The sequence below is a fragment of the Macaca fascicularis genome, chromosome 1 (genome assembly GCF_037993035.2).
Source record: "Macaca fascicularis isolate 582-1 chromosome 1, T2T-MFA8v1.1".
NCBI classification, from domain to species: domain Eukaryota; kingdom Metazoa; phylum Chordata; class Mammalia; order Primates; family Cercopithecidae; genus Macaca; species Macaca fascicularis.
In genome coordinates this window covers 85,837,335-85,865,259 of record NC_088375.1, presented here as the reverse complement: position 1 = coordinate 85,865,259, position 27,925 = coordinate 85,837,335, and the positions used below count along the sequence as shown (strand labels likewise).

The 27,925-nt window shown below is 55.5% G+C and overlaps 1 protein-coding gene across 2 annotated transcripts in view; it reads left to right on the top strand.

Annotated features, from left to right (window-relative positions):
* WNT9A (Wnt family member 9A) overlaps positions 1-15,923 on the top strand; it is a 29,651-nt gene extending 13,728 nt beyond the window's left edge. Inside the window, exons 2-4 of one of the 2 annotated variants that reach the window (XM_045398174.3) lie at positions 9,074-9,330; positions 10,196-10,458; positions 12,637-15,923. In XM_045398174.3, coding sequence (XP_045254109.2) covers positions 9,074-9,330; positions 10,196-10,458; positions 12,637-13,119 — 1,003 coding nt within the window. In that variant the 3' untranslated portion in view covers positions 13,120-15,923. The remainder of the gene's footprint in view (positions 1-9,073; positions 9,331-10,195; positions 10,459-12,636) is intronic. The other variant, XM_074038195.1, reaches the window with a different exon arrangement.
* Positions 15,924-27,925: the final 12,002 nt, after the last annotated feature.

Here is a 27,925-nt window from a genome sequence, read left to right as displayed (position 1 = left end):
AGCCACATTGGAAAACATCTGAGTCTCCAAGGGATTAAGCATAGAGTTTCCCTGTGACCCAGCAGCTCCACTCCCAGGTGTATACCCAAGAGAAGTGAAAACATATGTCCACACAAACACATGTGTGAATGTTCATAGCGGCATCAGGTATGAAAGCTGGAAAATGGAACAACCCACGTGCCTCTCAGCACATGAATGGATGAGCACAACGTGTTCCGTCCACACGATGGAATAGGATTCACCCTTAAGAGGAGGGATATTCTGACACAGGCTGCAGCCGGGATGAACCTTGAGGACATTGTGCTGGGTGAAATAAGCCAGCCACAAAAGGTCAATGCTGCGTGATTCCACTTAAATATCCAGGATAGGCAAATCCATCAAGACAGAAAGCGGATCAGGGCTGGGGAAGTTTCTGAGGAGGTGGCAGGCCCTGCATCTGACTGTGGTGATTGTTGCCCGTATTGGTGAATACACAGTGAATCTTGCAGTGGGTGAGTTTGTGGTGTGTGAGCTGCAGCCTGACCCTGCTCCACTGTGCTTGGCTCTGTAGTGCCATTGCATGTGGAGGGTTAGTAGCAGCCCTGCCACAAGCACATCCTTTGGGGCCATTTTTCCAACAGCGTGTGCTCACTTCCTGCCTGTGTGTCACATTTTGGTGATTCTTGCAATATTTCAAAATTTCTCATTATGATTATATCTGTTATGGTGATCTGTGGTCAGTGATCATTGCTGTTGCTATCGTATTATGGGGTGCTGTGAGCCATGCCCATGTAAAACAATAAACTTAATTGATAAACGTTTTATGTCCTCATTTCTCCACCGACAGTCTATTCCCCATCTCTCTCCCTTTACCCAGGCCTCCCTATTCCCTGAGACACAAGAATATTAAAATTAGACCAATTAATAACCCTACGGTGGCTTCTAAGTGTTCAAGTGAAAGGGAGAGTTGCACATCCCTCACTTTAAAGCGAGGAATGATTTAGGTTAGTGAGGAAGGCATGTCCAAAGTCAAGACAGGCTGGAAGCTGGGCTATAGTTAGCCAAGCTGTGAATGCAAGGAAGTTCTTGAAGAAAATGGAAAGTGCTACTCCAGTAAACACACAAACGATAAAGTGAAACAGTCTTATTGCTGATATGGGGAAAGTGTGAGTGGTCTGGATAGAAGACCAAACCAGCCACAGCATTCCCTTAAGCCAAAGCCTAATTCAGAGTAAGGCCCTAACCCTCTTCAGTTTTATGAAGGCTGAGACAGGCCAGGAAGCTGCAGAAAAAAAGGTGGAAGCGAACAGAGGTTGGTTCACGAGGTTTAAGGAAAGAAGCTGTCTCTGTAACATAAAAGTGCAAGAGCTGTTAGAGAAGCTGCAGCAAGCTCTCCAGCAGATCCAGGTAAGATCGCTGATGAAGGGGGCCACAGTAACAACAGATCTTCAGTGGAAATGAAACAACCTTCTACTGAAAGAAGATGTTATCTGGGACTTCCATAGCTAGAGAGGAGAAGTCAATGCCTAGCTTCAAAGCTTCAAAGGACAGGGTGACTCTCTTGATAGGGGCTAATGCAGCTGGTAACTTTTAAGTTAAAGCCAGTGCCCATTCACCATTGCAACAATTCTACGACTGTTAAGAATTATGCCAAATCTACTCTGCTTGTGCTGTAGAAATGGAATAACAAAGCCTCGATGACAGCACATTTGTTCCCAGCCTGGTTTACTAAATATTTTAGGCTCACTGTGGAGATCCACTGCTCAGAAAAAAAGATTCCTGGGAAGTATTATTGCTCATTGGCAGTGTCCTGTTCACCCAAGAGCTCTGGTGGAGATGTGCCAGGAGATATATGTTGTTTCCATGCCTGCTAACACAACGTGCATTAATTCTCCAGCTCACAGATGAAGGAGTCATTTCAACTTTCAAATCTTATTATTCAAGACATTTCATAAGGCTACAGCTGCCACAGACAGTGATTCCTCTGATGGATCTGGGAAAAGTCTATTGAAAACCTGCTGGAAAGGATTCACCATTCTAGATGCCTTAAGAACATTCATGATTCATGGGAGGTCAAAACAGCAATACGAACAGGAGTTTGGAAGATGTTGATTCCAGCCCTCATGGATGACTCTGAGGGATCCCATACTTCAGGGGAGGAAGTCACTGCGGATGTGGTAGAAACAGCAAGAGAACGAGAATTGGCAGTGGAGCCTGGAGATGGGACTGAATTGCTGCAGTCTCATGAGAAAATGTGAATGGATGACGAGTTGCTTCTTATGGATGAACAAACAGTGGTTTCTTGAGATGGAATCTACTCCTGGTGAAGATGCTGTGTACATTGTTGAAATGACAACAAAGGATTTAGAATTGACATCAATTTAGTTGATAAAGCAGTGGCAGGGTTTGACAAGAGTGACTCTAATTGTGAAAGCAGTTCCACTGTGGGTAAAACGCTATCAAGCAGCATCACCTGCTACAGAGAAGTCTTTCATGAAAGGGAGAGTCCATTGATGTGGCAAACTTCATAGTTGTCTTGCTTTAAGAAATTTCTGACTGGGCGCGATGGCTCACGCCTGTAATCCCAGCACTTCGGGAGGCCAAGGCAGGTGGGTCAAGAGGTCAGGAGTTCCAGACCAGCCTGGCCAACATGGTGAAACCCCATCTCTACTAAAGATAAAAAAAAAAAAAAAAAGATTTCCACAGCCACCCCAAACTTCAGCAGCCACCATGCTAATCAGTCAGCAGCTACCAGCATGGAGGCAAGACCCTCCCCCAGTGAAAAAATGACAACTCAATGAAGCTTAGATGATTGTTAGCCTTTTTCAGCAGTCCAGTGTTTTTAACTAAAGCATATGTATTATTTTTAAGATATAATGCTGTTGCTCACTTAATAGACTATAGTGTAAGCATACCTTGTAGAAGCACTAGGAAACCAAAAAACTCATGATTTGCTTTATTCTGACCTTCTCTTTATTGCAATGGTCTGGAACCAAAGCTACAACATCTCCAAGGTGTGCCTGTATGTCTCAGTAAAGCTGTTCAGAAAGAAAGGAAAAAAGAAACTGGATCAGAAAGGAAATCTTTTTGCCAAGAATAGCTCAGTCCTTAGATGGCTTCATGGCCAGTTCTTCAGAACAAACAGTTAAGAAGACACAATTCTAATCTGATACAAACTCTTCTAGGAAAGTTGAACAGAAGACCCCTCACATAGGCAGGCACTGAAACTCAGTGGGAAGAGCTAGAGAGAAGAAAATCACAAACGCAGATGTGAAAATCCTAGGAAGACACTATCAGAAGACATCCAGCCCCATAGAAAAGAATGGAGCCCATCCTGGCCAGGTTGAGTCCAGGAAGACAAACTTCCACAGAACATTGGTCAGTTTCTGTAGCTCACTGCAACAGTGAGGCTGCAATGAGCTGTCATTGTGCCACCCCACTCCAGCCTCGGTGGCAGTGTGACACTTTTCCTCTAAAAAAACGAAAGAAGGAAGGATGGAAGGAAGGAAGGAGAGAGAAAAGTCATACCTCAAAAGATATAAGGATGACATTTGATAACATTCGATATTTATTTATTTATTTATTATTATTATTATTATTTTTGAGACGAAGTCTCACTCTTGTCGCCCAGGCTAGAGTGCAGTGGCGTGATCTCGGCTCACCGCAACCTTTGCCTCCCAGGTTCAAGCAATTCTTCTGTCTCAGCCACCTGAGTAGCTGGGATTACAGGCATGCACCTCCATGCCCAGCTAATTTTTGTATTTTTAGTAGAGGTGGGGTTTCACCATGTTGGCCAGGCTGGTCTCAAACTACTGACCTCAAGTGATCCTCCTACCTTAGCCTCCCAAAACGCTGGGATTACAGGCGTGAGCCACTGCGCCTGGCCCCATTTATGATTTTTAGAGGTTCTTAGCCAACTGAGAACCAAAGGGTGCCCCTGTGGCCTGAAACGGTGTTTGGGCGTCAGGCTTCATGCTGAAATGTTAAAGGCATTCCTCTGAAGATGAAGAACAAGACCAGGATAGCTGCTGCCACCTTTATATAAACCAGGGTGATGCAGGCTGGTTTTTTTGTTAGTTTGTTTTTAGATGGTCTCACTCTGTCACCCAGGCTGGTGTGTGGTGGTGTGTCTGTGGCTCACTGCAGCCCCCACCTCCCGGGCCTGTGCCATTTGCTGAGTGTGGAGCGAGTTCTATGGATTCTGGAAAGGCCATCTGTGTGCCGGCACAACTCACAGCTCTGTGGGGAAGAACACGCTTCCTCCATCTTTGGGTCTTTGCTTGGTCCGGTGCAGCCACAAACACGCGCCCGCACATGCAGCCCTTGCTGAGCTTATCCACCCACTGCTGGGCTCTGCTTGTCCACTGAGCACACCTGGGGCGTGACTTGGCATGGATTCACATGGGACGGCTGGCTGCTCACGGACCATGTGACACGCCACGGAGCGTGTGGATCTGACGTTCCCAGCTGCTCTCCTGCTGTCTCCAGCATGTTCCTATAACAAGGCTATGTTGAATGGCATGCCGGGAAGGTACAATGCATGTGCAGTCTGTGCTTCCAGAAAGATGTGATTATGTCTGTAATTGTAGGGCATCTTAGTTTACGCAGGCTGCTACGGCAAAACACCACAGCCTGGGAGCTTGTAAAACACAGAAGTATGCTGCTCACAGCTCTGGAGGCTGGAAGGCCAAGGTCAAGGTGTGGCAGATTCTGTGTCTGGTGAGGGCACTTCCTGTTTCATAGACAGTGCCTTCTCACCATGTCCTCACATGGCAGAAGAGGCAAGGGTCTCTCCAGGGTCCCTTTTATTTATTTATATTTTATTTTATTATTATTTTAACCACAGCTCACTGCAACCTTGACCTCCCAGGCTCAAGTGTTCCCCCCGCCACAGCCTCCTGAGTAGTTGGAACCACAGGCATGCACCACTGCACCTGGCTAATTTTTAAATATTTTATAGAGACCAGGTCTCACTATGTTGCCCAGGCTGCTCTTGAGCTCCTGACCTCAAATGATCCTCCCGTCTTGGCCTCCCAAAGTACTGGGTTTACATGCATGAACCACTGCACCCAGCCTGGGGTCCATAAGGACACTAATCCTGTTCATCACCTAATCACTTTCCAGAGGTCCCAGCTCCTAATGCTACCACTTTGATGGTGTTAGGTTTGACCATATGAATTTGGAGAAGACACAAATATTCAGACCACTGCAGTGGTTTATTTTTAAAGATTCCTAGATATGTCAGTCTGGAATTCCAGCCATGGAAGAGTGTCTCCCCGTGTCCTTGACAATATTCTCATCGGACATTTGATTTGTGCTTATTCATTAACAAAGCATAATGTATCAATATAGTTTTATTTCTTGAGATGGGGTCTTGCTATATTGCCTGGGCTGGTCTCCAGTTCTTGGGCTCAAACAACTCTCCCGTCATGGTCTCTGGAGCAGCTGGGACAGCAGGCAGAGAATGTCTTGGAGTGGGGCTGAGTGTTGGCTCGTGGGTTTGAAGAGCCAGTTGGTTTCCTTCCCTTGGCCTGTGGGTTTATACCCTTTGTCTGTCTTCAGTCGGTTCCTTTGTTATTGGTTTATAGGAAGAGATATGCATCCAGACACACATATGTGTACAGCGCTGGCCCCTGGTCTGGGGTGTGAGTTGCAGGCATTTGCCCCAGATGTAATTTGTCTTTTGGTCTCTGGACTCTGCGCTGCCTCTTTTTTGTTTTTTGCTATGCAGAGATTTTTATACTTTTAAGTAGTCAAATATATTCACTTTTCGGTGACTTCTGGGTTCTGAGTCTCACGGAAGAAAGCTTCTCTGTTCTGAGGTTGTGTTGGGAACCACTCCTCCCTTCTTCAGCCCTTCTGTGGCTCTGTCGTGTGGCAGACAGAGAGCCCTGCCTGTCAGGAGGGTCTGGGCCTCCTCTGCTGGGCCCAGGCCCTGAGATCGCCTGCCCCATTCCCCAGCATGCCCTGTGGTGCCTGTGGTCTGCCTGTTTATCCTCAGATCTTTATCCCCTGGCGCTGTGAATCCCTTCAGTTGGCTGCATGTGGAGCCCACCCTGACAATGAAGGAGGCATGGGGCAGGGGTCACCAAGGGTGGGAGAGATGAGGGGGCAGGAGCTTAAGAAGGCCATGGCCAGAGCAGCACAGAATTCAGTGACTACTACAGGGAAGGGCGTAGCCCTTGGGCCTCAGGCCATCCCTTGCCACTCCTGGGCTGGGGCCACCCTCCCTCCACACCCTTCTGCCGGTGCTGATGGCCCACCCTGCCCACCCTGCCTGTCCTTGGATCAGGGGCAGTTACCTGCAGCTGCGTTTAGGGAGTTGCCTCTGATAGAGGGGTGTCCTGGGGCTGCCCAGCGAGTCTCCAGGTGCAGCCACACTTGCTGCCCTGCTGTCTGCCTGCTCCAGGAGTGCCCTAGGGAAGGCTGGAGGACTCAGCTTGTCACTGTCAAACCAGCTGTCAGTGCCCCAGCATGACCAGTGTGGGCCAGGTGGTGGGCCACAGGGAGGGGGTAGGGCAGACTGATATCCTCAGTCACCATTGACAGGGAGGGAGGGGTGGCTCTGGTAGATGGGGCCCTCTCCCCCTCCTCCCCTGCCCTCTTCCCTTCACCCTCCTGTCTTCATCCACTACCCTCCTCCCCTCCTTCTCCTCCCCTCTGCTTTTCCCCTCCCCCACCTCTTCTTAGTGCCCTCCCTCTCCCCTTTCCCTGTCCCCTGTCCACACCCACAGTTGGGTTTTGCAGCTTGTGGAGGGCCCATGCTGACCTGGCTATAGGGGTTTTCTGGGACAGTGGCTTGGGGCTCTTGGGTCCTGACGGGTCCAGGCCTGGGGGGAGGCACAGGTGGAAGGCTGTTGTCCTCCTGAGGGCTGTTCTGGTCACAGCTGTGTCGTTCCATCTAGGGATGGAGGTCTCCACCTGCAAGCTGCCCTTGTGTGTGAGGTGTGGCTTTCCTGGCCCTGCTCCCCAGCCTGCCCCCCGCCCTAGTCCTGCTCTATGTGCCCAGCTGTCCTGGGATATCCCATATCTGGCCCTGGGGCTTGGAGGTGTCTGTGCATGGATGCCCACAGTGCCACCCCGTGCTCCTGTCCTGACCCCTAGGGCGTCTGAGGGGACCTGTGTACACTGCACTTCCTTCCCTCACCCAGGCCTCTCCCAGCCTCAGCCCACAGCAGTGTCCAGGTTTGGAGGACTGACTGGTCCCTCCTGTCCTCCCTGTGGGGCCTGTTGTGCTGCATGGGGCCTGTGCCTCGGGGACCTTGGGGATTTGCTAGAAGGGCCCTTGGGGTCCTCCTCTACCCACTCCCTGGCAGCCTGGCACATGGGTGTGTGTCTTGAATCCCAGGCATGGCCTCCCCAAGTGAAGACCCCCCCCCCCGTGGCGCCCCTTGGTGGCTCACTGACTGGTGGGGGGGCTGTTGCAGGTCCTGCTGCCTGCAACTCTGGCTCAACTCAGAGGGCTCACGGGGGCTCGGGCTGGCTCTGAGCATCCTGGAGGAGCAGACCCCAGCTTAGGGAGCAGGACGTCAGCTTGGCCGGGCAGGGTATCTCAGCACGCCCACCAGGCGGGTGGCTCCTGTGGAGGGGCTGTAGGGTCCTTCCTGGGGCCTCTACCTGCCCCCTCTGTGGCCTGCGCCTGTGGCCCTGGAGGCAGGTGCCTTTCAGTAGCCTAGGGGTCACCTGTGTGGCCTTGCCTTTGATGGGATGTGCTAGGGAGCCTCTTGGGCCCCTCCCCTCCACACCACTGGGCAGGAGCTACTCCCTCTGGATGGGTGGTGGGGTCTAGCAGGGCCATGCGAGGGTGTAGGGGGAGCCTTCCCAAGCTGGCACCCCGGTAGCTCCCAGAACGTACTGAGTCTACTGTTCTCTGCTGAGGTCTGCTGGGGGTGAGTTGGGCAGCATGTGTCCAGTGGTGCTCTCGGGAGGGGCTTCCGAGCCCTGGCCCTGTCCAGGCAGGTGCCCTCCCAAGGGCTGTGGGGCTGAGTCTGGCTTGAGGTGGTGGTGCCTGGGGCCCCTGACAGTCCACCCATGTGGGGACACTGGGCTGGCAGGTCTGACACAGCTGCAGAGCATGCTCGGTCAGTCCCAGGATAGACAGGTGACATGGGGGCGGGGTCAGGGTTTGAGGTTGAGGACCAAAAGGCCTTGGCTCCATGTGGGCTGGGCCAGGGCAGGGTGTGAGGGAAGCCCTGTGAAGTGAGTCCAGCAGCAGCAGCAGCAGCAGCAGCAGGTGAGCCAGCAGCGGGCTGCGGGGAGGGGGCATCCAATAGGGTGGAGCCGGGTTCCTGGAGCAGTTGAGGTTGGGGATGCATCCTCAGTGCTGGGGGCTGGTGCAAGGCCTCGTGTAAAGATGGAGGATGGTGTGTGTCAGCTCAGAGGCCCCCAGGGGTGACCTATGGGGAGGGGTTAGCTGGGGTCTGTCCTGCAAAGGAGGATGTCCAGGCTTAGTGAGGTGAGAAGGGTAGAGTGTCAGAGAACCAAGAGCCACTTCCCAGTGCCACACCCAGGCATTGAGGTGGGGAGACCCCAACCAGAACCTGGGACATATGCATAGACTGCAGGAGTGCTGGGAAGCTGCAGGGGGCCACAGGACCGTAGACATCCCAGCAGGTCATGGCAGAGGGTAGGGGGACCTCAGGTGGGGTCCTGCAGGTCAGCTGGGGCCGAAGAGGGTGGAGGGTGTGGCAGATGCCCATCAGGCATAGCTTGGGATTCAGGCTCCGGAGCCTCCTCCCTGCCCACAGCACTAGGAGGGGCTGTCCTCTTTCGTATGTTGTGTGTGTTGTGAAGGTCTTGTCTGTCCAGCATAGCTAGAGTCAGCTAGACTCCCTGAAACTGTGGGGGTTGAGTTGGCAGCAGAGACAGCCCTGTGGTTGCTGCGACCATGCTCACTGGAGTGGGGGCCATGGATGTGCAGGGGGCCAAGGCCCTTCTCACCTCCCCCTCCCCTGCCTGCTCATCCTGGATTCTTTCTGCCCCTCTCACCCCCGGATGGACATGCCTGTCCCCTGTCCCCTGGCCACCGAGACACCTGGCCAGGCTCCAGCAGGGCTTCCTGGCGCTGGGCTCACACTGGCCTCTCTGTGCCCAGGCTGACGGGCAGCGAGCCCCTGACCGTCCTCCCGCTGACCCTGGAGTCCGAGGCGGCCGCCCAGGCACACTACAAGGCCTGCGACCGGCTGAAGCTGGAGCGGAAGCAGCGGCGCATGTGCCGCCGGGACCCAGGTGTGGCAGAGACGCTGGTGGAGGCCGTGAGCATGAGTGCGCTTGAGTGCCAGTTCCAATTCCGCTTTGAGCGCTGGAACTGCACGCTGGAGGGCCGCTACCGGGCCAGCCTGCTCAAGCGAGGTGAGTGTGGCCGGCCTGGCCCTCAGGAAGGCCCCAGGCAGAGGCAGCAGCCCAGGCCTGGTCCATGTCCCAAGAGGCCCCTCTCAGGCTGCACTCCTGGGGACACTGGGCCCAGCCTGCCCAGAGCTCCTGGGCCTAGGCCCTGGAAAGGGCAGCCCCTGGACCTCCCTGAGTGCTGCCTGCCCTGCCCTGCTTTTGGCACAGGCACAGTCGTCGCTGGTGGCCAGGGTGTGCTGACTCCGCCTTTGACGGGGCCCTAGGCTGCCCGGTGCTGCCCCGACAGCCCTTGGCTCCTGCCAGATGGCCCAGTGCCCAGGGGGCTCTGCCTGTGCAGACTCTCCTCCTGCCTTCCCACCCTCATGAGGGCTCTCCACCACCTTATTTCAGCCACCCTCCCACCTCGGCCTCCTCCTGCGCCCTCCCAGGGGCTCTCCACCGCCTATTTCAGCAACCCTCTCACTTCAGCTTCTGGAGTAGCTGGGGCTGCAGCCGTGTGCCACCGTACTGCATTAGCTTGTGTAAAAATTGGGGACCCAAGGCCTAGGGCAGGCAGGACTTTCCAATGGCCCCATGGTGAGGCTGGGAGGTTTGAGACCCTGATGGAGACTGTGACCACGGAGCGGGAGCCATGGCCATGACGGGCTCTGGTTTCTCCTCCCAGCCAGCTCTGCGCCTGGGGGACACCTGGGCGCTTCCTACCCTGTGGTGCCCAGGGCATACCCACACCCTGTCCCGAGTGCAGCACCAGTAAAGATGCTCTGGGCCCCCACATGGGATTCATACTCTTGGGGTGGTTTGACTGCAGGACAGTGAAGGGGGAACTCTGGGCAGCCTGGGCTCACTGACCAGCCCTTGCCAATCCCAGGCTTCAAGGAGACTGCCTTCCTCTATGCCATCTCCTCGGCTGGCCTGACGCACGCACTGGCCAAGGCATGCAGCGCGGGCCGCATGGAGCGCTGTACCTGCGATGAGGCGCCCGACCTGGAGAACCGTGAGGCCTGGCAGTGGGGGGGCTGCGGAGACAACCTCAAGTACAGCAGCAAGTTTGTCAAGGAGTTCCTGGGCAGACGGTCAAGCAAGGATCTGCGAGCCCGTGTGGACTTCCACAACAACCTCGTGGGTGTGAAGGTAAGTGGGGCGGGGCATGGGGCTGGTGGGGTGGGAAGGAGGGCCAGAAAGAACATCAGGGGGGCAGGGCGGGGCATGGGACTGGCAGGGTGGGAAGGAGGGCCAGAAAGAGCCTCAGGGGGGTAGGGGTGGGGTGCAGGGCTGGGGTCGGGGCTGCAGCAGGGCGGGCAGGCACACAGTGGAGTGGCCTCCGGCAGGAGGGTGGAGGCCGTGCAGTGCTGGCCATGGTACTGGAACCTCTCATGCCCATAAGGCTCTCTACCCACCAAACGGGGCACTAGCCATGTTTGCCTGCAGAGGGGCCCCCACGGTCCCTGTGGGGCCACCAGGAGGGTCTCCTTGGTTAGGCGGTCTAACCAGGATCATGGCACTGTGGGCCCCACCTGTCAGCCAGCTGGCAGGCTTGTCAGCAAAACTGGTGGGAGGAAAACGTGACCCCCACAGACCAAGGTGGGATGCATGGTGGGCAGGGGGTCCCAGGGAAGGGTTAGGGGTATGGAACCCACTCACCCGAGTCAGGGGAGTCTCATTCTGCCCCACCAGCCCTCTCTGTGGCCAGGCCTCTATTCTGAGAGACAGAATCCCGACCTAAAGACTTCGAGGTAAAAGGGCTGTCTCCTGAGCCCTTCCAGGGGCCACTGGCTGTTGGGGTAGCTGGCCCGGGGTGACCCCAGCTCTCTGGTCATCCTTCATGCCACCTGCAGCCTGTCAGTGCCCAGGTCCACATGTCTGGGGGAGTCCGGGCTGGACCTGTAACCCCACTCTGCACAGAGCCCCCAGCATCTCTGCAGTTCCTGAACAGGGATGGGCAGGGTTGACACCTCTGTTGGAAACTGAGGGACATTTCTGCCTCTTGCCCTCATCTTCACATTTGCCAGGCAGGCTGGGAAGATAGAGCCCCAGCCTGGGGAGGGGTGAGGTAATGAGAGCCAGCCCTGCTCTGAGCCCCACTTGATTGAGAAGTCAGAATACCCAATCACCCACTTACTGAAGGATCAGCCTCCCCTGTTTGGGCCTCTTGTGCCTCCTTCCACCTTCTTGGGCAGGGGAGAGCCTTTGAAGGCAGATTCAAGCCCCAAGCAAGGCCCTTTCTTTTCCTTTGTGTATGACCCCCCCTTTCCCTCTTCACTGCTTTGTAAGAGATTAATGAGAAGTCGGAACATGAAGGGTGCTCCATTAGCTCCACAGAGCCTGGGTCACCAACATTTTAATTAAATTGGTCCGGGTTTCTCTGCAAAACATCATTAAATGTGACTATGGTTGCCGGGCCAGAGGTGGCTGGATTTCTTAATCCTTCTTGAGCCGGCCCTCCTGGGGGCTGCTGGCGTGGGAGCAGAGCCGCCTGGCTCAGGTCCCACCTGGGAAGGGACCTCCCCACCAGGCCTGTCTTTGCAGGTGGGGGCCTAAGTCCTGGGAGGGGACAGGCCCAGCCAGGCTTCTGTGGCAGCTCCCAGTATAGATTGTAGGTGCCTGGCCCTCCCTGCTGTGGGTGAGGGGTGCATCCCGCTCTGGGGCCAGCCTGGACTCTCTCTCACGGTATAAGGAGCTCTCTCTTCCCCAGGAGCCCCTCTCCCCCGCAGTGTGGGCCTCCCTGCTCCTGCGGTGCCTTCACTGGCCTCCCAGCATGCTGACCCTCAGCAACGGTGGGCTGGGGGTCGCATCTGCATGTGCAGTAGCACCTGGTTCCCGATACTAGGGGTAGGGAGGTCACGGTCAGCTCACACATACACCACTAGATGAGGTCACGCTTGTCCTCACCTGTCCAGCGAGCTATGTGCTGAGAGCAGATATGAAGTCCTGGCAGGACTGGGATTATGGGCATGGGGGCAGAAAGTCCAGCCCCTGCTGAGGGCAGCCCCCGATGCAGGGTGGACATCAGGCAGGAGCCTCCCCTTGTGGAGGTGCAAGGGTGGCCACCCTGGGGGCTGAGGTGCCAGCCCTGGAGTCTCTGTCCTGGGCAGTCAGCAGCCCGGAGGAGGTAGGACAGCCCCATGAGCCAGGAGAGTGAGCTGGATGTGAGATGTGCAGTGGCAATGCCTGCCGGCTGGGCCTGGGCCTGAGCCTAGGCCCAGGTGGGGTGGGGGTGCGGGGTCCCTCTGGGGATCAAGGGCAGCGTCTGCTCACTGGGCCCACCTGCACAGCCCTCACACTGCCCTCCCTCCCATGCCCTCCTGCCAGGTGATCAAGGCTGGGGTGGAGACCACCTGCAAGTGCCACGGCGTGTCAGGCTCATGCACGGTGCGGACCTGCTGGCGGCAGCTGGCGCCCTTCCATGAGGTGGGCAAGCACCTGAAGCACAAGTACGAGACAGCACTCAAGGTGGGCAGCACCACCAATGAAGCGGCAGGTGAGGCAGGTGCCATTTCCCCACCACGGGGCCGTGCCTCGGGGATGGGCGGCAGTGACCCGCTACCCCGCACTCCAGAGCTGGTGCACCTGGACGACTCGCCTAGCTTCTGCCTGGCCGGCCGCTTCTCCCCGGGCACCGCTGGCCGTAGATGCCACCGTGAGAAGAACTGTGAGAGCATCTGCTGCGGCCGCGGCCATAACACACAGAGCCGGGTGGTGACGAGGCCCTGCCAGTGCCAGGTGCGTTGGTGCTGCTATGTGGAGTGCAGGCAGTGCACACAGCGTGAGGAGGTCTACACCTGCAAGGGCTGAGTTCCCAGGCCCTGCCAGCCCTGCTGCACAGGGTGCAGGCATTGCACACGGTGTGAAGGGTCTACACCTGCACAGGCTGAGTCCCTGGGCTTGAGCAGCCCAGCTGCGTGGGGTACAGGCATTGCACACAGTGTGAATGGGTCTACACCTGCATAGGCTGAGTCCCTGGGCTCAGCCCCAGCTGCATGGGGTGCAGGCATTGCACAGAGCATGAATGGGCCTACACCTGCAAAGGCTGAATCCCTGGGCCCAGCCAGGCCTGCTGCACATGGCACAGGCATTTCACATGGTGTGAGGAGTATACACCTGCAAGGGCTGAGACTCTGGGCCCAGTCAGCCCCGCTGCTCAGAGTGCAGGCATTGCACACGGTGTGAGAAGGTCTACACCTGCAAGGGATGAGTCCCCGGGCCTGGCCAACCCTGCTGTGCAGGGTGAGGGCCATGCACGCAGTGTGAGGAGTCTACACCTGCAAGCACTGAGGGGCTTTTCTAGCACATTGGGGTGTACAGCTGGAGCAGGGTGCCAGGGGTCTTCTGGGTTGACTGTCCAAGCCCTGTGTCTCCCCCTCTCCAGGACCCAGAGGCGGGAGTTGGTTCTGGTCTGGCGTGTGCAACCTCTTTGCTTGTGCCCTGGGCCTCAGCTTTCTCCCTCTGACCCGAGAGCATTGCACCAATGCTTTCTGAGCTTTCTCCCATCCCTAACACGCCAGTCCCTGGGAAGTGGCTCCCCATGCCAGTCCATTGGCTTTCCCTCCCCACCTCCTCTGAGGCATGGGTAGCAGATGCACCTTGGTGACCGTGTGGCCTCCATGTGGGCCACCCGTTGGGGACTGGCCTGGCCCAGGCTGCCCCAACACCAGCACTGTCTTCAGAGACTCAAACCACTAGAAGAGGACGCAGCCTGTTCTGCACTCCCAGGGCCTGGCCGTGCAGGTGCCCAGGCTCGGAGGACACTGCCGACCTCTGACGTTGAGCACTTCTCTTTGGAGTAAATATCAGTGACTTTTAAATTATTATGATTATTTAACTAATATAATAATTATTATTTTCTCCATCCCTGCCACCTCCCCGGCTGCAGCTCCCCGCTCTCGACCAAGCCCCAATCTGGGAGGACCCCGCCTTCCATCTCTGACATGTTCCCTCCTAACCCTGCCTCTGATCTGCTTAGTTGTTTGAAACCACTAAATGGAGATAGATGTGTGTAGTTAAGGAAATACAGTGACCTGCGTCTGGCCACAGCCCTTGGGGCTTCTGGAAGCCAGCTCCCCCTGCTCCATGCCAGCCAGCCACTGCCACATGGTGGGCCAGCCGGCGGCCCCTGCCCTGCACCCTGTGGGCAGACGGCTCAGCCTCCAGGTGGCTCGGTGCAGATTCTCATGCTGGGGGTGGTAGGGAGGGGTGGGTATGGTGAGGGGGCAGGGCAGCCCTTTGATTGGTTCATGTCATGTCATGAGGAAGCTGCTTGCTCTGTGTCACTGGGGGACAGATTGGGACAGATGCCGGTAGAGGCAGTCTTGGGCTCGCATCTGGCCATGGAATGTCATGCGTTATGGCCCTGCTGTTGTGTGTGCTGGGGACAGGGTGACCTGCACTGACCTGGCTTGGTTTGAGGGTATAGTGTGTGTTCTGAGAGTGTGTGTGCTGGCATGGTCAGTGTGCATCCGTGTGTGTGTGTCGTGAGTGCGTGTGTGCTGGCGTGGTCAATGTGCGTAAGCGTGTGTTGTGTAAATGCATGCTGGTGTGGTCAGTGTGTGTGTGTGTGTGTGTGCGCGCGCACTGGTGTGGTCACCTTGGCCGTGCTGTGCTGTCAGTGGCATGGTGGTGCCTTAGGTTCCCAGAGCCTCTCGCTTTGGGCTCCATCTTGTGGGTGTCCTGATGGTTGTGGCTGGGTTCTGGGTGGGTGGCTGGTATGGACACAGGAACTACTGAGTGAATGGGTGTCTCAGAGTCCCATGGATCTCCAGAAAGCTGGGGGGTCTGTGTTTTTAAAAGAAAACCTATTTATGTTGCTGTGGGTCTCTGCCATCCCTGTGTTATAGTACATAAGAACGTTTATTCTCCTGTGGTTCAGAGAGCACTCCAACATGTGCCTGCAGCTGCATCCCCAGACCACAGTGTGGGTACAAGACGCTGGGTTTGTCCTTGGTCTCGTGGAGGCCTGGCTAGAAGGGATAGGGGTGGTAGCCCCTGCCCTCTGCAGTGTCCGCATCCACCGGACCCTGAGCAGCATAGCTGGCCACACCCTCATGACATGACAAGACTGTCACTCAGTCACTATTGAGTCTACAAAGGGCATCAAGTCAGAGGAAGGTTTTTATGTTTAATCAAATAACACATTTAGCTCTATGTCATAAATATTCAGAAAAGTATTTTTTTAAACAAGGCAGACCAAAAATGTCTGCTAGCTGGTTGATTTCTATACAAATATATATTCGAATGTCTTGCTGGATGAAGAGGCCGCTCAGCCGGAGCCTCCTGTTTCATGCGCTTCTCTTCCGAGGGGCAGTAGAGGAGAAAGGGCTGTTGGGAGGGGTTCAGCCCGCTCCTTGGCCAAGGGATCCCAGCCACCTTCTCCGCACCGGGCCCCACCACAAGGGACCTGGACCCCCAGGTGGCTTCTGGCCAGGCGTGGGTGGGTGGGAGGGGCCCTGTCTGTGCTCTGAGTCTCCGTGCGTGCAATGATTTCTCTACCTCATCTGTGTGGCCTGTCCCAGAGGGACTGTGGAGAATGTATTTATTTAACAGCTTTGTGTCACAGAACCAGAAACAAATGGAAACACTAAATAAATGTATTTTAAATTATAGCCTCATCTCAGTCTGCTGCCTTCACAGAGGCTTCTGTAGGCCTGGGACGAGGAGGAGGGCCTTAGGAGGAGGCCTAGGAGTCGGCCTCTGGGAGGAGGAGGACAAGAAAGGAGGGTTGGAGAGGAGGTGGACTCGGGGAGGTGTGCCTGGGAAGGAGGAGAAATTGGGAGGTGGGACCAGGGAGGAGGAGGAAGGACCAGGGAGGAGGAGGAAGGGGGAGGTTTTGGGGAGAAGGGGTATGCACAGAGGAGGACCCTGGGGAGGAGGAAGACCTGGGGAGGAGGAGGACCCTGGGGAGGAGGAGGACTCTGGGGAGGAGGGCCCTTGGAAGAAGGAGCACCCTGAGAAGGAGGAGGATCCTGGGGAGGATGGCCTGGAGAAGAGGAGGACCTGGGGAGAAGAAGGGCCCTGGGGAAGAGGACTTGGGGAGGAGGAGGACCCTGTGGAAGAGGAGGGCCCTGGGGAGGAAGAGGACCCTGAGGAAGACGAGGGCCCTGCGGAAGAGGACTTGGGGAGGAAGAGGACCCTGGGAAAGATGAGGGCCCTGGGGAGGGAAACCCTGGGGAAGAGAAGAGCCTTGGGGAGGAGGAGAACTCTGGGAAGAAGGAGGACCTGAGAAGGACGCGCTGAGGAAGTGGAGGACCTGGGGAGGAGGAAGGCCCTGGGAAGGAGGAGGAGGACCCTGGGGAGAAGGAGGGCCCTGGGGAGGAGGATCTAGGGAAGAGGAGGACCGTTGGGAGGAAGAGGACCTAAGAAGGAACTCCGGGGGAGAAGCCCTGTCTCCCAGTCACATTGGGCACCTTTGTTGGGCAGGCATCTCCAGGCTGCGTGTATGGCCCCAGCTGTCTCTGGTCTCTGTGCTTCCCGTGTCCAGGCTGGAGAGCGTGGGGTGCCGTAGGAAGCCCTGTCCAGCCCTGTCTTCTCAGACGCCTAGCTCCATCCCACTCCTGCCCACAGCCTCTAGCTGAAGGAGGCCTCTCACTCTCGTAGTGCTGGGTCCCCAGCAGAGCCTCATCATCCCCTAGCCCTGCATCTGGGGGTCTTCTGGGCACAGCCCCTCATCTCCCTGACTCACAGCCAGTTCCCAGCCCAGAGTCCTCACTTTCCCCTCATCTCCATCACCCTTCTGAGCCCACATCGTGGGTCCCCCACCGCTGCAACATGCCCTGCTGGCAACCCCTCACTGGCCCCTCCAGACCCTGCCTGTCCCTCTCCTGCCACCTTGTGTCTGGTCTGTGCCCTCCCAGACATCCAGGTCCATGCCCACCACAGCACCGGGGAGGGAGGGGCTGCCCACTGAGGAATGTGGGATTATCTCCCTGATGGGAATAGTCCAGGCTTCCTTTCCAGACCCATGGCCACAGCTCTTACTAAGAGGCCAGTGGGGACTTCCTGGTGCCGGTCCCTGGCCCTCAGCCTCTGGCCACTGCCGGGTGAAGCCACACTGGATTGCTCTGCCTGGAGGGACAGGCCTCTGGAAGGCAGGGTGGTCGGGGGATTGGGCCTCTGAGCCCAGGCAGGAGAGGGATGTGAGCTGTCCAGCCAGGGAGCAGGTGGCCTGAATGAGACCATTCTTCTGAGTGACAGCAGTGAAACCATAGCTGAATTCAATCCGGGTGCAGGCGGCGGGCAGGCGGGGGCCAGGCTGCTGAGGAGAGAAGTCGTTGGTGGGTGGACTGGCTGGACAGGCCACTGTGCACAGCCAACCCTCCCCCTTTGTCCTGGGTCCAGTTGTTTGGGCTGGGGTCCCCTGTGTATGGTGGATGCTCTGTGTGTCTGGTCTGCATCTGCACATGTGTGTGTGTGAGGTTGGATTCGTGTGGGTCTGCATGTCAGTGCATCTGTGTCTGTAGGTATTGTGTGTGTGTGCATGTGTGTTGTATGTGTCCACATGTCTGTGTGCATTTATATGCAAGCATGCATGTTTGTGTGGCTGGGTTTGTGTTGTCTACATGTGAGCATGTGTGTGTGTGTGTGTTGTGCATGTGTCTCCATGCATACATGTGGCTGGGTCTGTGCATGTGTCCACATGTGTACATGCATATATGTGGCTGTCCATGCATTTGTGTCCGGGTGTGCATGTGTGTCTCGAGTGTGTCTGCATGTATGTGTGTGGCTGTGCATGCATGTCTGGTGTCTGTGCATGCATGTGCATACATATATGTGTATCTTTTGTGTGTCTGCATGCATCCATGCATATGGCTAGGCCTATGCATCTGTGTCTGTGTGTGTCTCTTCATGTATGTATGTATGGCTGGGTCTGTGTATCTGTCTACATGGGTGAGTGCATGTATATGTGCATATAGGTGGCTGGATTCATGCAGCTACATTCATATGTGTGCATACATGTGTCCATGAGTCTGTGTCATGTGTGTGTCTGCACACAGGTGCATGTGCATGCATGTGCACATGTGTGTTTGTGTCCATGTGGGTAGGTGCACATGCGTGCACGTGTCCATGTGTCTGTGTCATGCGTGTCTCTGCATGCACACATGTGCTTGAGTGCTGTAGGTGTGTGCTGAGCCATAGCTCATCTCCTTTCTAGTCTCCTACCTCGCCTTTCCTGGGTGATTGAGGCCTGGCCCCTATCCCCACTCTGGTCTCCTCCAGCTGACAAGCTCCCACTGGCCCTGGGCCCACCCTATCCAATGACATCCACCAGGTGAGTGGAGACACCTTGGAATCCGCAAGGTGCTTCCTCACCTGCTCGAGCACAGGTCAGATGCTCCTGGGCAGTTTCTGGATGACAGGGCATCCCCATCTTGGCTTGCGGTGGGGAGGAAAGCAGGGCCCACAGGGCATGGAGCTACTTTAGCTGAGCGGTCTCAGGTGCCATTCGCAGGTGGGAGACAAGTCCAGGACACACAGGTGGCCAGAGGCAAACCCAGGCTTGAGCCCAGGCTGGCTGGGCCCAGGCGGCTGGGGCGGTGGCAGGCATCTGGCTCCCCTCCAAGCACGGCAGGGGATGGCTAGGGGATTAGGTAAGAAGGCGCGGTTAGGTAATGTCTTAGAAGGACCTGGGGTGTACAGCAGGAAGCTTTGGGTGGGATCCTGCCTGGCCTTCCAGACTGACTTCAGAGACAGAGGGAGAAGGTGGAGAGGAGGAGGGGGAAGGATGGGAGAAGGAGTAGGGGAGGAGGCGAAGGAGAGGAGGGAAGAGGAGGGACAAGGAGGAGGAGGGGAGGGTGCAAAGAGTGAGTCTGGTGCCCCAGAGCCCAGACAGGCCGTGGTGGGGTCCTGTGTTGCCCTTCCTGTGTCGTGGACCTTGGGAACTGTTAGGGACCCCAGGATGATGTCCTCACTGCCTCCATGGGGTCTGGCTGCACATGCAGGTGCTCTGGGGCCAGCTCATGAGGCAGCTGCCGTCAGGGTAGAAGGAGGTGGCCCAGGAGGCCCCGGGATGCAGGAGTCTGGAGGTGTGGGAGGCTCAAACTCACTCCCTGCCCCATCTGGCTACACAGGCCACAGCCCCTGCATTGGGGCCTGGGGTCGCAGGGGTTCACCTTCTCTGCATGCACACTCTGTTCCCGGGGCCTGTTCACGTGGGTGGGCCTCATCCTGGGGCCAGGGGTGGCTGTTCACAAGGGGGTGGCCTCGAGCTGTCCTGCATCTCATCCCCCGACCATGCTGCCTATCTTCTTAGTGCCCCTGACATGCACTAGAGCCCCTGCTCCTCTAAGTCCCACTGGGCTCGCTCTCTCTGCAGCCTCTGTGCTCCTCGGAAGCCCCTCCCCGCCCACTGCCCAATGCATACAGCAGCTGGCTGGCCCAGGAGGAGCAGATGCTGGGCAGAGCTGTCACCTCCCTGGAGGTGGCCTTGGGTCAGCCAGGCCCAGGGGGCTGATCGGGAAAGAACAGGACACTTCTGGGGGCTGCAGAGGGCCTAGGCTGGGGACCAGAGTCCTGGCCTTGCCTGGTCCTGCCTCTACCGGGCTCCAGGGCCTTAGTTTCCCCATCCACCCCTTAGGAGGCAGCCCCTGTCTGATAGCCTGGGATTCTGGGCAGGGGTCTGCTGTGGGGCTGGCCAGGCCAGGTGGAGGGGCTGGTGTAGGCACCAGGGTCAGCGGGGCCTGGCTGTGCGGCTTTGCTGGAATGCCCCTGTGGATGGTGGACGGAGTAGAGCAGGGGTCCAGGAGATTGCCAGGGAAACAAGACCAAATAAACACTCCCCCTGCAGCCCTGCAGAGGGGGCTCCCATGGCAATGACCTCATCTGCCCACCCAACCCTGCACAGGGCCAGACTGGAGGTGGGGGGTCCAGGGCTGGCAAGGGAGCCTAGCATCCTGTGTTTGTGTTGGGCCCACGTCCATGGCAACGGCTGGGGGCTCCTGCTGTGCTTACCAGCCAGAGGCTGAGGCCTCCCCAGCAGGGAGGGAGGGGAAAGGAGGAGGGGAGAGGAGAGAGAGGAGAGGATGGAGGAGGGGAGTTAAAAGAGGAAGAGGGAGAGGAGGGAAGAGACAGGGGAAGCGGCTGGGGTGGGGCGTGTCCCAGGCCGGGCCTCCAGGGGTGGCCTTAGCTCTGCAGCCAGTCCTCCCTGCCTTCTGCAGCAAGTCCTAAGCTGTGGAAGGGAGCAGTGGCTCTCACAGGCGCCCTGGATCTGTCCAGGGCTGGGTCACAGGTGAGTGCACGTGCATGGGTTTTCATCTACACAGGCTTATCAGCACCCATTGCAGGTGACTGGGGCCTCAGACCCGGGGTCTCTTGAGGATGTGGTGTCAGCCAGAGCCAGGGTCTCATCTGAGGCTCGCCTGGGGCAGGTTCTGCTTCCAGGCACCGTGCCCTGTCAGAGGGAGGACCTGGGTGCTCGGGAGCTGTCCCCGGAGGCCATCCTCAGCTCCCTGCCATGAGGGCTTCCCAAGGTGGGGGTAATGGAGAAAGTCTGCTGGAAGGAGGAGCCTTGAAGTCTGTGGAGCTGCCAACAGGGTTGGGTGGGAGGGATGGGGCAGGTGCCGCTGCTGTGCTCTGCTGGGCAGGAAGCAGGTCAGGGCAGGAGTCTGGGACGCAGGGGTCACAGGATGCATGAGGGACTGTCTGCCATGGCGGCCAGCATCCTGCATCGGGATTCAGCAACTGTTCACATTTATAGCTGGCCCTTGAACAACATGGGTTTGCCCTGTGTGGGCCCCTTCCATGCGGATTTTCTCCTGCCTTTGCCACCCCTGAGACAGTGAGGCCAAGTCCCCTCCCTCCTCCTCAGCCTTGCAGCATGAAGATCAGGAAGACAAAGGCCTTTAGGAGGATCCCTTCCATGCAGGGAAGAGGAAGTACGTTTTCTCTTCCTTGGGATTTGCCCACTAAGGTTTCTAGACTCTAGCTTGATGTATTGTGCGAACACAGTATGTGACACAGATAATGCAGAATGCCTGCTAATCACCTGTTCATGTTCTTCTCAAGGCTTCCAGTCAGCAGGAGGCTGTTACCAGTTCGGTTCCAGGGAAGTCAAAACTTACGTGGGGATTTTCAACTGCATGGGGGCTGGCGCCCCTAACCTCCACGTTGTTCCAGGATGAGCTGTAGTCATTTGATCTCTCTTCTCTTCTGTCTCTAAAAACAAGATGAATGTCTTTTTGCTTTTTGGCCCCTTAGAGAGGAATTTGGAGGCATCTGGTACCGTAGGCGAATCGGCATTCTCCTTTCACATGTGACAGTGTGACTGGATGGGCTGGGGCCCACAGCGTTTGCACTGTCCTGTCCTATCCTCCCTCCCATGGTGCTCCTTTGAGCTGCTCTTGTTTTTTGTGTTTTTCCCGAATCCAGTCTCCAATCAAGTCCTCGTCCTCAGGGACTGCCTGCTTCCGTAGGTGAAGAGTTAGCTGCCTTTGAATGGCGATGCTTCTGGGCCCCACGGATGCTCCTGCTTCAGTCCTGACATCAGCACTTCAAGCTTTCTCGTTCTGTTTCCCTGCTACACCGATGAGATGTCATCATTCAGGAAAGAAAACTCTCCCTCCCTTATTTGTGTTTGATTTTTAGTATTGCTAAAGATGCATGGGTCCTTCCTTCTGTTTCAATGCAATGCCATTGTGATTCTTTGAGTCTCTGAGGACTTCCTTGCTTTCTGGATGTCAGGGGTTTGAGGCAGAAGTGAGATGTGGTCTGATTATGTGTCCGCAGAATCAATGTGGGTGCTGCAGGGAGACAGACCAAAAAATGATGCTGAAAAAACAAATAATCCAGGGCACAGACAAGAGTTTTAAATAAACTCTAGTAAGTATCATTAGGAAAACCTGGGGGAAAAAAGAACCATCTGGGGCATTGGCTCACACCTGTAATCACAGCACTTTGGGAGACCGAGGCCAGAGGATTGCTTGAGTCCAGGAGTTCAAGACCAGCCTGGGCAACATAGCAAGACCCTTTCTCTGCAAAAAAAATTTTAAAAATTACAGGTGCTGGGTGCTGCTAGTCCCAGTCACTTGGGAGGCTTAGGTGGAAGAATCGCTTGAACCCAGGAGGTTGACGTGAGGTTGCAGTGAGCCAAGATTATGCCACTACTCTGTCTCAAAAAAGGGAAGAAGGGAAGAAAAGAAAAGGAAGGAAGGGAGGAAAGAAGGAAAGAAGGAAAGAAGGAAGGGAGGAAAGAAGGAAAGAAGGAAAGAAGGAAGGAAGGAAGGAAGGAAGAAGGAGGGAGAAAAGAAAGAAAATCATCTGCCAGGTGCAGTGGCTCATGCCTGTAATCCCAGCACTTTGGGAGGCCGAGGTGGGCGGATCACCTGAGGTTGGGAGTTTGCGACCAGCTTGACCAACATGGAGAAACCCTGTCTCTTCTACAAATATAAAATTAGCCAGGCATGGTTGGGTGCATGCCTGTAGTCCCAGCTACTCGGGAGGCTAAGGCAGGAGAATCACTTGAACGTGGGAGGCGGAGGTTGTGGTGAGCTGAAATCACACCATTGCACTCCAGCTTGGGCAACATGAGTGAAATCTGTCTCAAAAAAAAAGAAAAAGAAGAAGAAAAAGAAAATGATCTATGAAAAAGGAACAATAAAACAAAAAAGTAAACTACTGAAAACAAAAATATGGCCAATGAAGTAATTATTTCCAATAAAAATTGGAAATATAAAGCCCAAGAAATCTAGTGAGAAAAAAATAGGTCAACTTTTCCTTGGCTGTAGGAGAATCTACGGTGCGCACTTGACACCGTTTTGGCCAATGAGATGTCATGATAAATTCCTATAGCGAGAAGCTCTCTTCTCCAGCAAGCAGGCAAAGCTTTGCTGAAAGCATGCCCATTTTGCTCAGCACATATTTTTCCCTTGCATCCATTTCCTGCATAGGACACAGGATGTGATGGTGGAGTCACTGCAGCCGTTTTGAGATCATGAGTAGGGAAGCGAACCATTAAGGATGACAGAGCAAAAATAGAAAAGGCTCCAGTGACCTCGTGGTGCTCTCACATGAACCCTAGTTTTGTTTTATTTTGTTTTTTGAGACAGGTTCTGGCTCTGTCGCCCAGGCTGGAGTGCAGTGGTGAGGGCTCGACTCACTGCAGCCTCAACCTCCTAGGTTCAAGCTGTTCTCCCACCTCAGCCTCCCGAGTAGCTGGGACCACAGGCGCCAGCTTTATATGAGCTTTTTAAAGACAGCAGGCACCACCATGCCCAGCTCATTTTTGTATTTTTGGTAGAGACTGGGTCGTACCGTGTTACCCACGCTGATCTCAAACACCTGGGCTCAAGTGATCCTCCCATCTCAACCTCCCCAAGTGCTGGTATTATAGGCATGAGCCACCACACCAGGCCAAATCCTAGCTTTTGTTGTGTGTGTGATTTAAAACAAATGAAACTGTGTTTGTTTAAGCTAGAGTTGGCTGTTTTCTGTCATCTGCCACCCAAGTTGTTCCTAACTGATGTGCACATCAAGCCCGGAGCATTAGGCCTGTCATCTGCAGCAGGGATGCTGGGCTGAAATGCAGCGGCCCCTTGCAAACCTGTAGGGAGGGTCATTTGCAACCTAGATGTCCACACCTAGCCAGCTTCCTTTTAAAAAACTAGAATAAAGACATTTTCAGGCAGGCAAATTCCAGAAAAGTTCACTACCCTCACATCTTTTCCAGTCAACTTATTTGAGGGTGTGCTCTCACAAAACAAGAGAACAAACCAAGGAGAGGAATTCTGGAGGTCCCAAGGAGCAGCTCCTCTGGGTGGTGAGGAAGGGAATCAGGCGGCAGCTGCAGCGGGGCTGGCCCTGCAGCCAGGGCAGGGAGGTAGAGAGGCAGGGATAGCCATGGCCTGACAGCCAGTCTGTGTGAGTCTCTGTGCAAAACAAAAACCAAACAAACAAAGCAGGTCCTTGTGTTAAGATAAAAATAAAGACCTCGACATGGAGACATCTAGGGAGGAGGCTGGCCTGAGGGTGGGTGAGTCGGAGCCCACTTACCATCCTCCGAGGACTGAACCTCGGAGGAATGGAGCAGAAACCTCTCAGCGTCACAGTCCCCCAGCACAATGACTCCTGGGGCTGGGCTGCTTGCAGCAGGAGCCTCTAGCATGGGCTGAAAGGCTCCTATCTTGGCTCCTATCCTCCCATTTATTTTAATGAAAGAAGGATTCCCTCCCCCCGCCCCGCCTCAAGACGGAGTCTTGCTCTGTTACCCAGGCTGGAGTGCAGTGGTGTGATCTTGGCTCACTGCAACCTCTGCCTTCCGGGTTGAAGCAATTCTCTTGCCTCAGCCTCCTGAGTCCCTGAGATTACAGGCACCACCACGCCCGACTAATTTTTATATTTTTAGTAGAGACCGAGTTTCACCATGTTGGTCAGGCTGGCCTTGAACTCCTGACGTCGTAATCCACCCGCCTTGGCCTCCCAAAGTGCTAGGATTACAGGCATGAGCCACCCCTACCAGCCAGAAGAAGGATTGTTTAACAACACGTATCTGACATGTTAAAGATTTGTCTCAGGGTCCCTCAGTAATCCTTCCAGATAATCTCCTCACTTGCCTGCCTTGCCTCCCTCCTTCCCCCTCCTCCCTCCCCTCCTCCTTTCCTTCCTGCCTTCCTTCCTTCCCTCCTTCCTCCCTTCTTCCTTCCCTCCTCCCTCATCTCCTGCCTCCTCCCTCCCCTCCTCCCTTCCTTCCTTTCTCCCTTCTTTTCTCCCCTCCTTCCTTCCCTCCTCCCCTCCTTCCTTCCCTCCTCCCCTCTTTCCTCCCCTCCTTCCTTCCCTCCTCCCCTCTTTCCTCCCCTCCTTCATTCCCTCCTCCTGTCCCTCCTCCCCTCCCTCCTCCCCTCCTTCCTCCCTTCCTCCTCTCCTTCCTCCCCTCCTTCCTTCCCTCCTTCCTTCCCTTCTCCCCTCCCTCCTCCCCTCCTTCTTTCCTTTCTCCCTTCCTTCCTCCTCTCCTCCTCCTCCCTCCTTCCTTCCTTCCTCCCCTCCTCCTTCCTTCCCTCCTCCCCTCCCTCCTTCCTTCCCTCCTTCCCTCCTCCCCTCTCTCATTCCTTCCCTCCTTCCTTCCCTCCTCCCCCCCTCCTCCCCTCTCTCTTTCCTTCCCTCCTTCCTTCCCCTCTTCCCCCCTCCTCCCTTCCCTCCTCCCTCCCTCCTCCCTTCCCTCCTCCCTCCCTCCTCCGTTCCCTCCTCCCTCCCTCCCCTCCTCCCCTTCCTCCTCCCTTCCCTCCTTTCTTCCTCCCCTCCCTCCTCCCCTCCCTCCTTCCTTCTCTCCTCCCCCCTCCTCCCCTCCCTCCTCCCCTCCCTCCTTCCTTCTCTCCTCCCCTCCCTCCTCCCCTCCCTCCTTCCTTCTCTCCTCCCCTCCCTCCTCCCCTCCTTCTTTCCTTTCTCCCTTCCTTCTCTCCTCCTCTCCCTCCTCCCTTCCCTCCTCCCCTCCCTCCTCCCCTCCCTCCTTCCTTCTCTCCTCCCCTCCCTCCTCCCCTTCCCTCCTTCCTTCTCTCCTCCCTCCGTCCTCCCCTCCTTCCTTCCTTCCCTCTTTCCTCCCCTCCTTCCTCCCTTCCTTCCCTCCTCCCCTCCTTCCTTCCTCCCCTCCTTCCTCTCCTCTTACTTCCCTCCTCCCTTCCTTCCTTCCCTCCTTCCCTCCTCCCTCCCATCCTTCCTCCCTCCCATCCTTCCTCCCCTCCTTCCTTCCCTCCCTCTTTCCTCCCCTCCTTCCTCCCTTCCTTCCCTCCTCCCCTCCTTCCTTCCTCCCTTCCTTCCTCTCCTCTTACTTCCCTCCTCCCTTCCTTCCTTCCCTCCTTCCCTCCTCCCTCCCATCCTTCCTCCCATCCTTCCTCCCCTCCTTCCTTCCCTCCCTTCTTCCTTCCCTCCCTTCTTCTTCCCTCCTCCTTCCCCTCCTTCCCTCCTTCCTCCCCTCCTTCTTCCCTTCTCCCTCCCTCCCCTCCTCGCTACCTCCTCTCTCCCTTCTTTTTTCTTCTTTCCCTTTTTTCTTTGTTTTCTTTTTCCTTCCCTCCCTTCCTTCTTTTTAATTTTTCCTTTCATATTTTCTTTTTTCTCCTCCATTCCTCCCCCCACCTCTTTTTTCTTTTCCTTCTTTTATTTCTTTTCTTCCTCTCTTTTTCTTCTTTCCCCCCTCCCTCTCTTCTTTCCCCCCTCCCTCTCTTCTTCCTTTCTTTTTCTTTTTTCCTCTTTCTCTCTGTCTTTCTCCTTCCTTCCTTCCCATAATTTAAAGAACATATTTACAGTCAACACTATTCATTTAAGGTAGCCCTATAATTAAATAAACTGTAAGTCTCTTGGCCTGTATGTTAACCCCAGGATCCTACAGAATGCATGGGGGAGGGCTGGATTAAATTTCACATAGGGTTAGCACAGTTTACTTCTCAGGGAAGGAATCTGGGGTCGTATTTTACTTTCATGGTGCATTTATATTTTGCTTGATTTTTATAAATACATGACACCAATCAATACTGTTTAGTTTTGGTTTTCTGAAAGTCATTCTAATGGTGGAAGAGGCTGCGGACAAGGGGACTGACGGTGAGCATGATGAAGGAAGAATCAGCAGGTGGACTTGGCCTTGGAGGTCATTGGCCAGCCTCCGTGTGGCCAGAGCAGCTTCTGGGGAGTCTTGCAGGGGCAGCACAGACAATGAGGAGGAGCTGGTTGGGAGGAGGCAGAGAATGGAGAAGGGTGTGCAGTCCAGGTGCTAAACACACATATTCCACAGGCTACAGGAGGGCTATGAAGATCCATGAGGGCAGCCCTCACACATGTTCATGGAACACACATGCATGTGACATGTGACACATGCTTACCTTGGGGTGGAGGCTTCACATGTGAATGTATTCCAATTAGGTGTTTCCAAGACTCAAAGGTGCTCAAGTGCACAGCCTCTGTAAACTGACCAGGACCAGCCCATGGTCGTGGTCTCTCATCAGGAGAAAGCTCCTGAAGTCAGTGTCCTGTCCAGTGAATGCTGCCGTCATGGCTGGTGGAGCAGGGAGTCAGAGAGTCAGCCACAGTGAGCTGGGTAAGCTGCAGTTGTCTTAACGTTGCTTAGCTGGAGGCCAGTGCTTGTTTAGCTGCTGGAGAAAAAACCCTGCAGCGCGGTTAGAACACAGTTTATTCTTTAAGTGTAGGGGCCCATGGCATGGTCCTAGGTCTTGTTATTTTATTTATTTAATTTTTTGAGACAGGGTCTCATTCTGTCACCCAGGCTCAAGTGCCGTGATGCAATCACAGCTCCCTGCAGCCTCAAACTCCTGGGCTCAAGCAATCCTCCCACTTCAGCCTACCAAGTAGGTGGGACCACAGGTGTGTGCCACTGCACCTAGTTAACTTTTAATTTTCTCTAGAGACGGGGGTCTCACTATGTTGTCCAGGCTGTTCTCGAACTCCTGGGCTCAAGCAATCCTCCTGCCTCAGCATCCCAAAATGCTGGGGATTACAGGCGTGAGCCACTATGCCCAGCCCCTTGGGGACTTTCGAAGCACTTGGCCCACACATTAGATCTCTGTCTACTCAGAGTGGCAGGGACCCCCCACACAGCCAGTGCAGCCTTGATGTCCCTGTAACTCTGAGCCAGTGGCCCCCAAGGTGGCAGAACAGGTGTTGGCCACATCTAGAA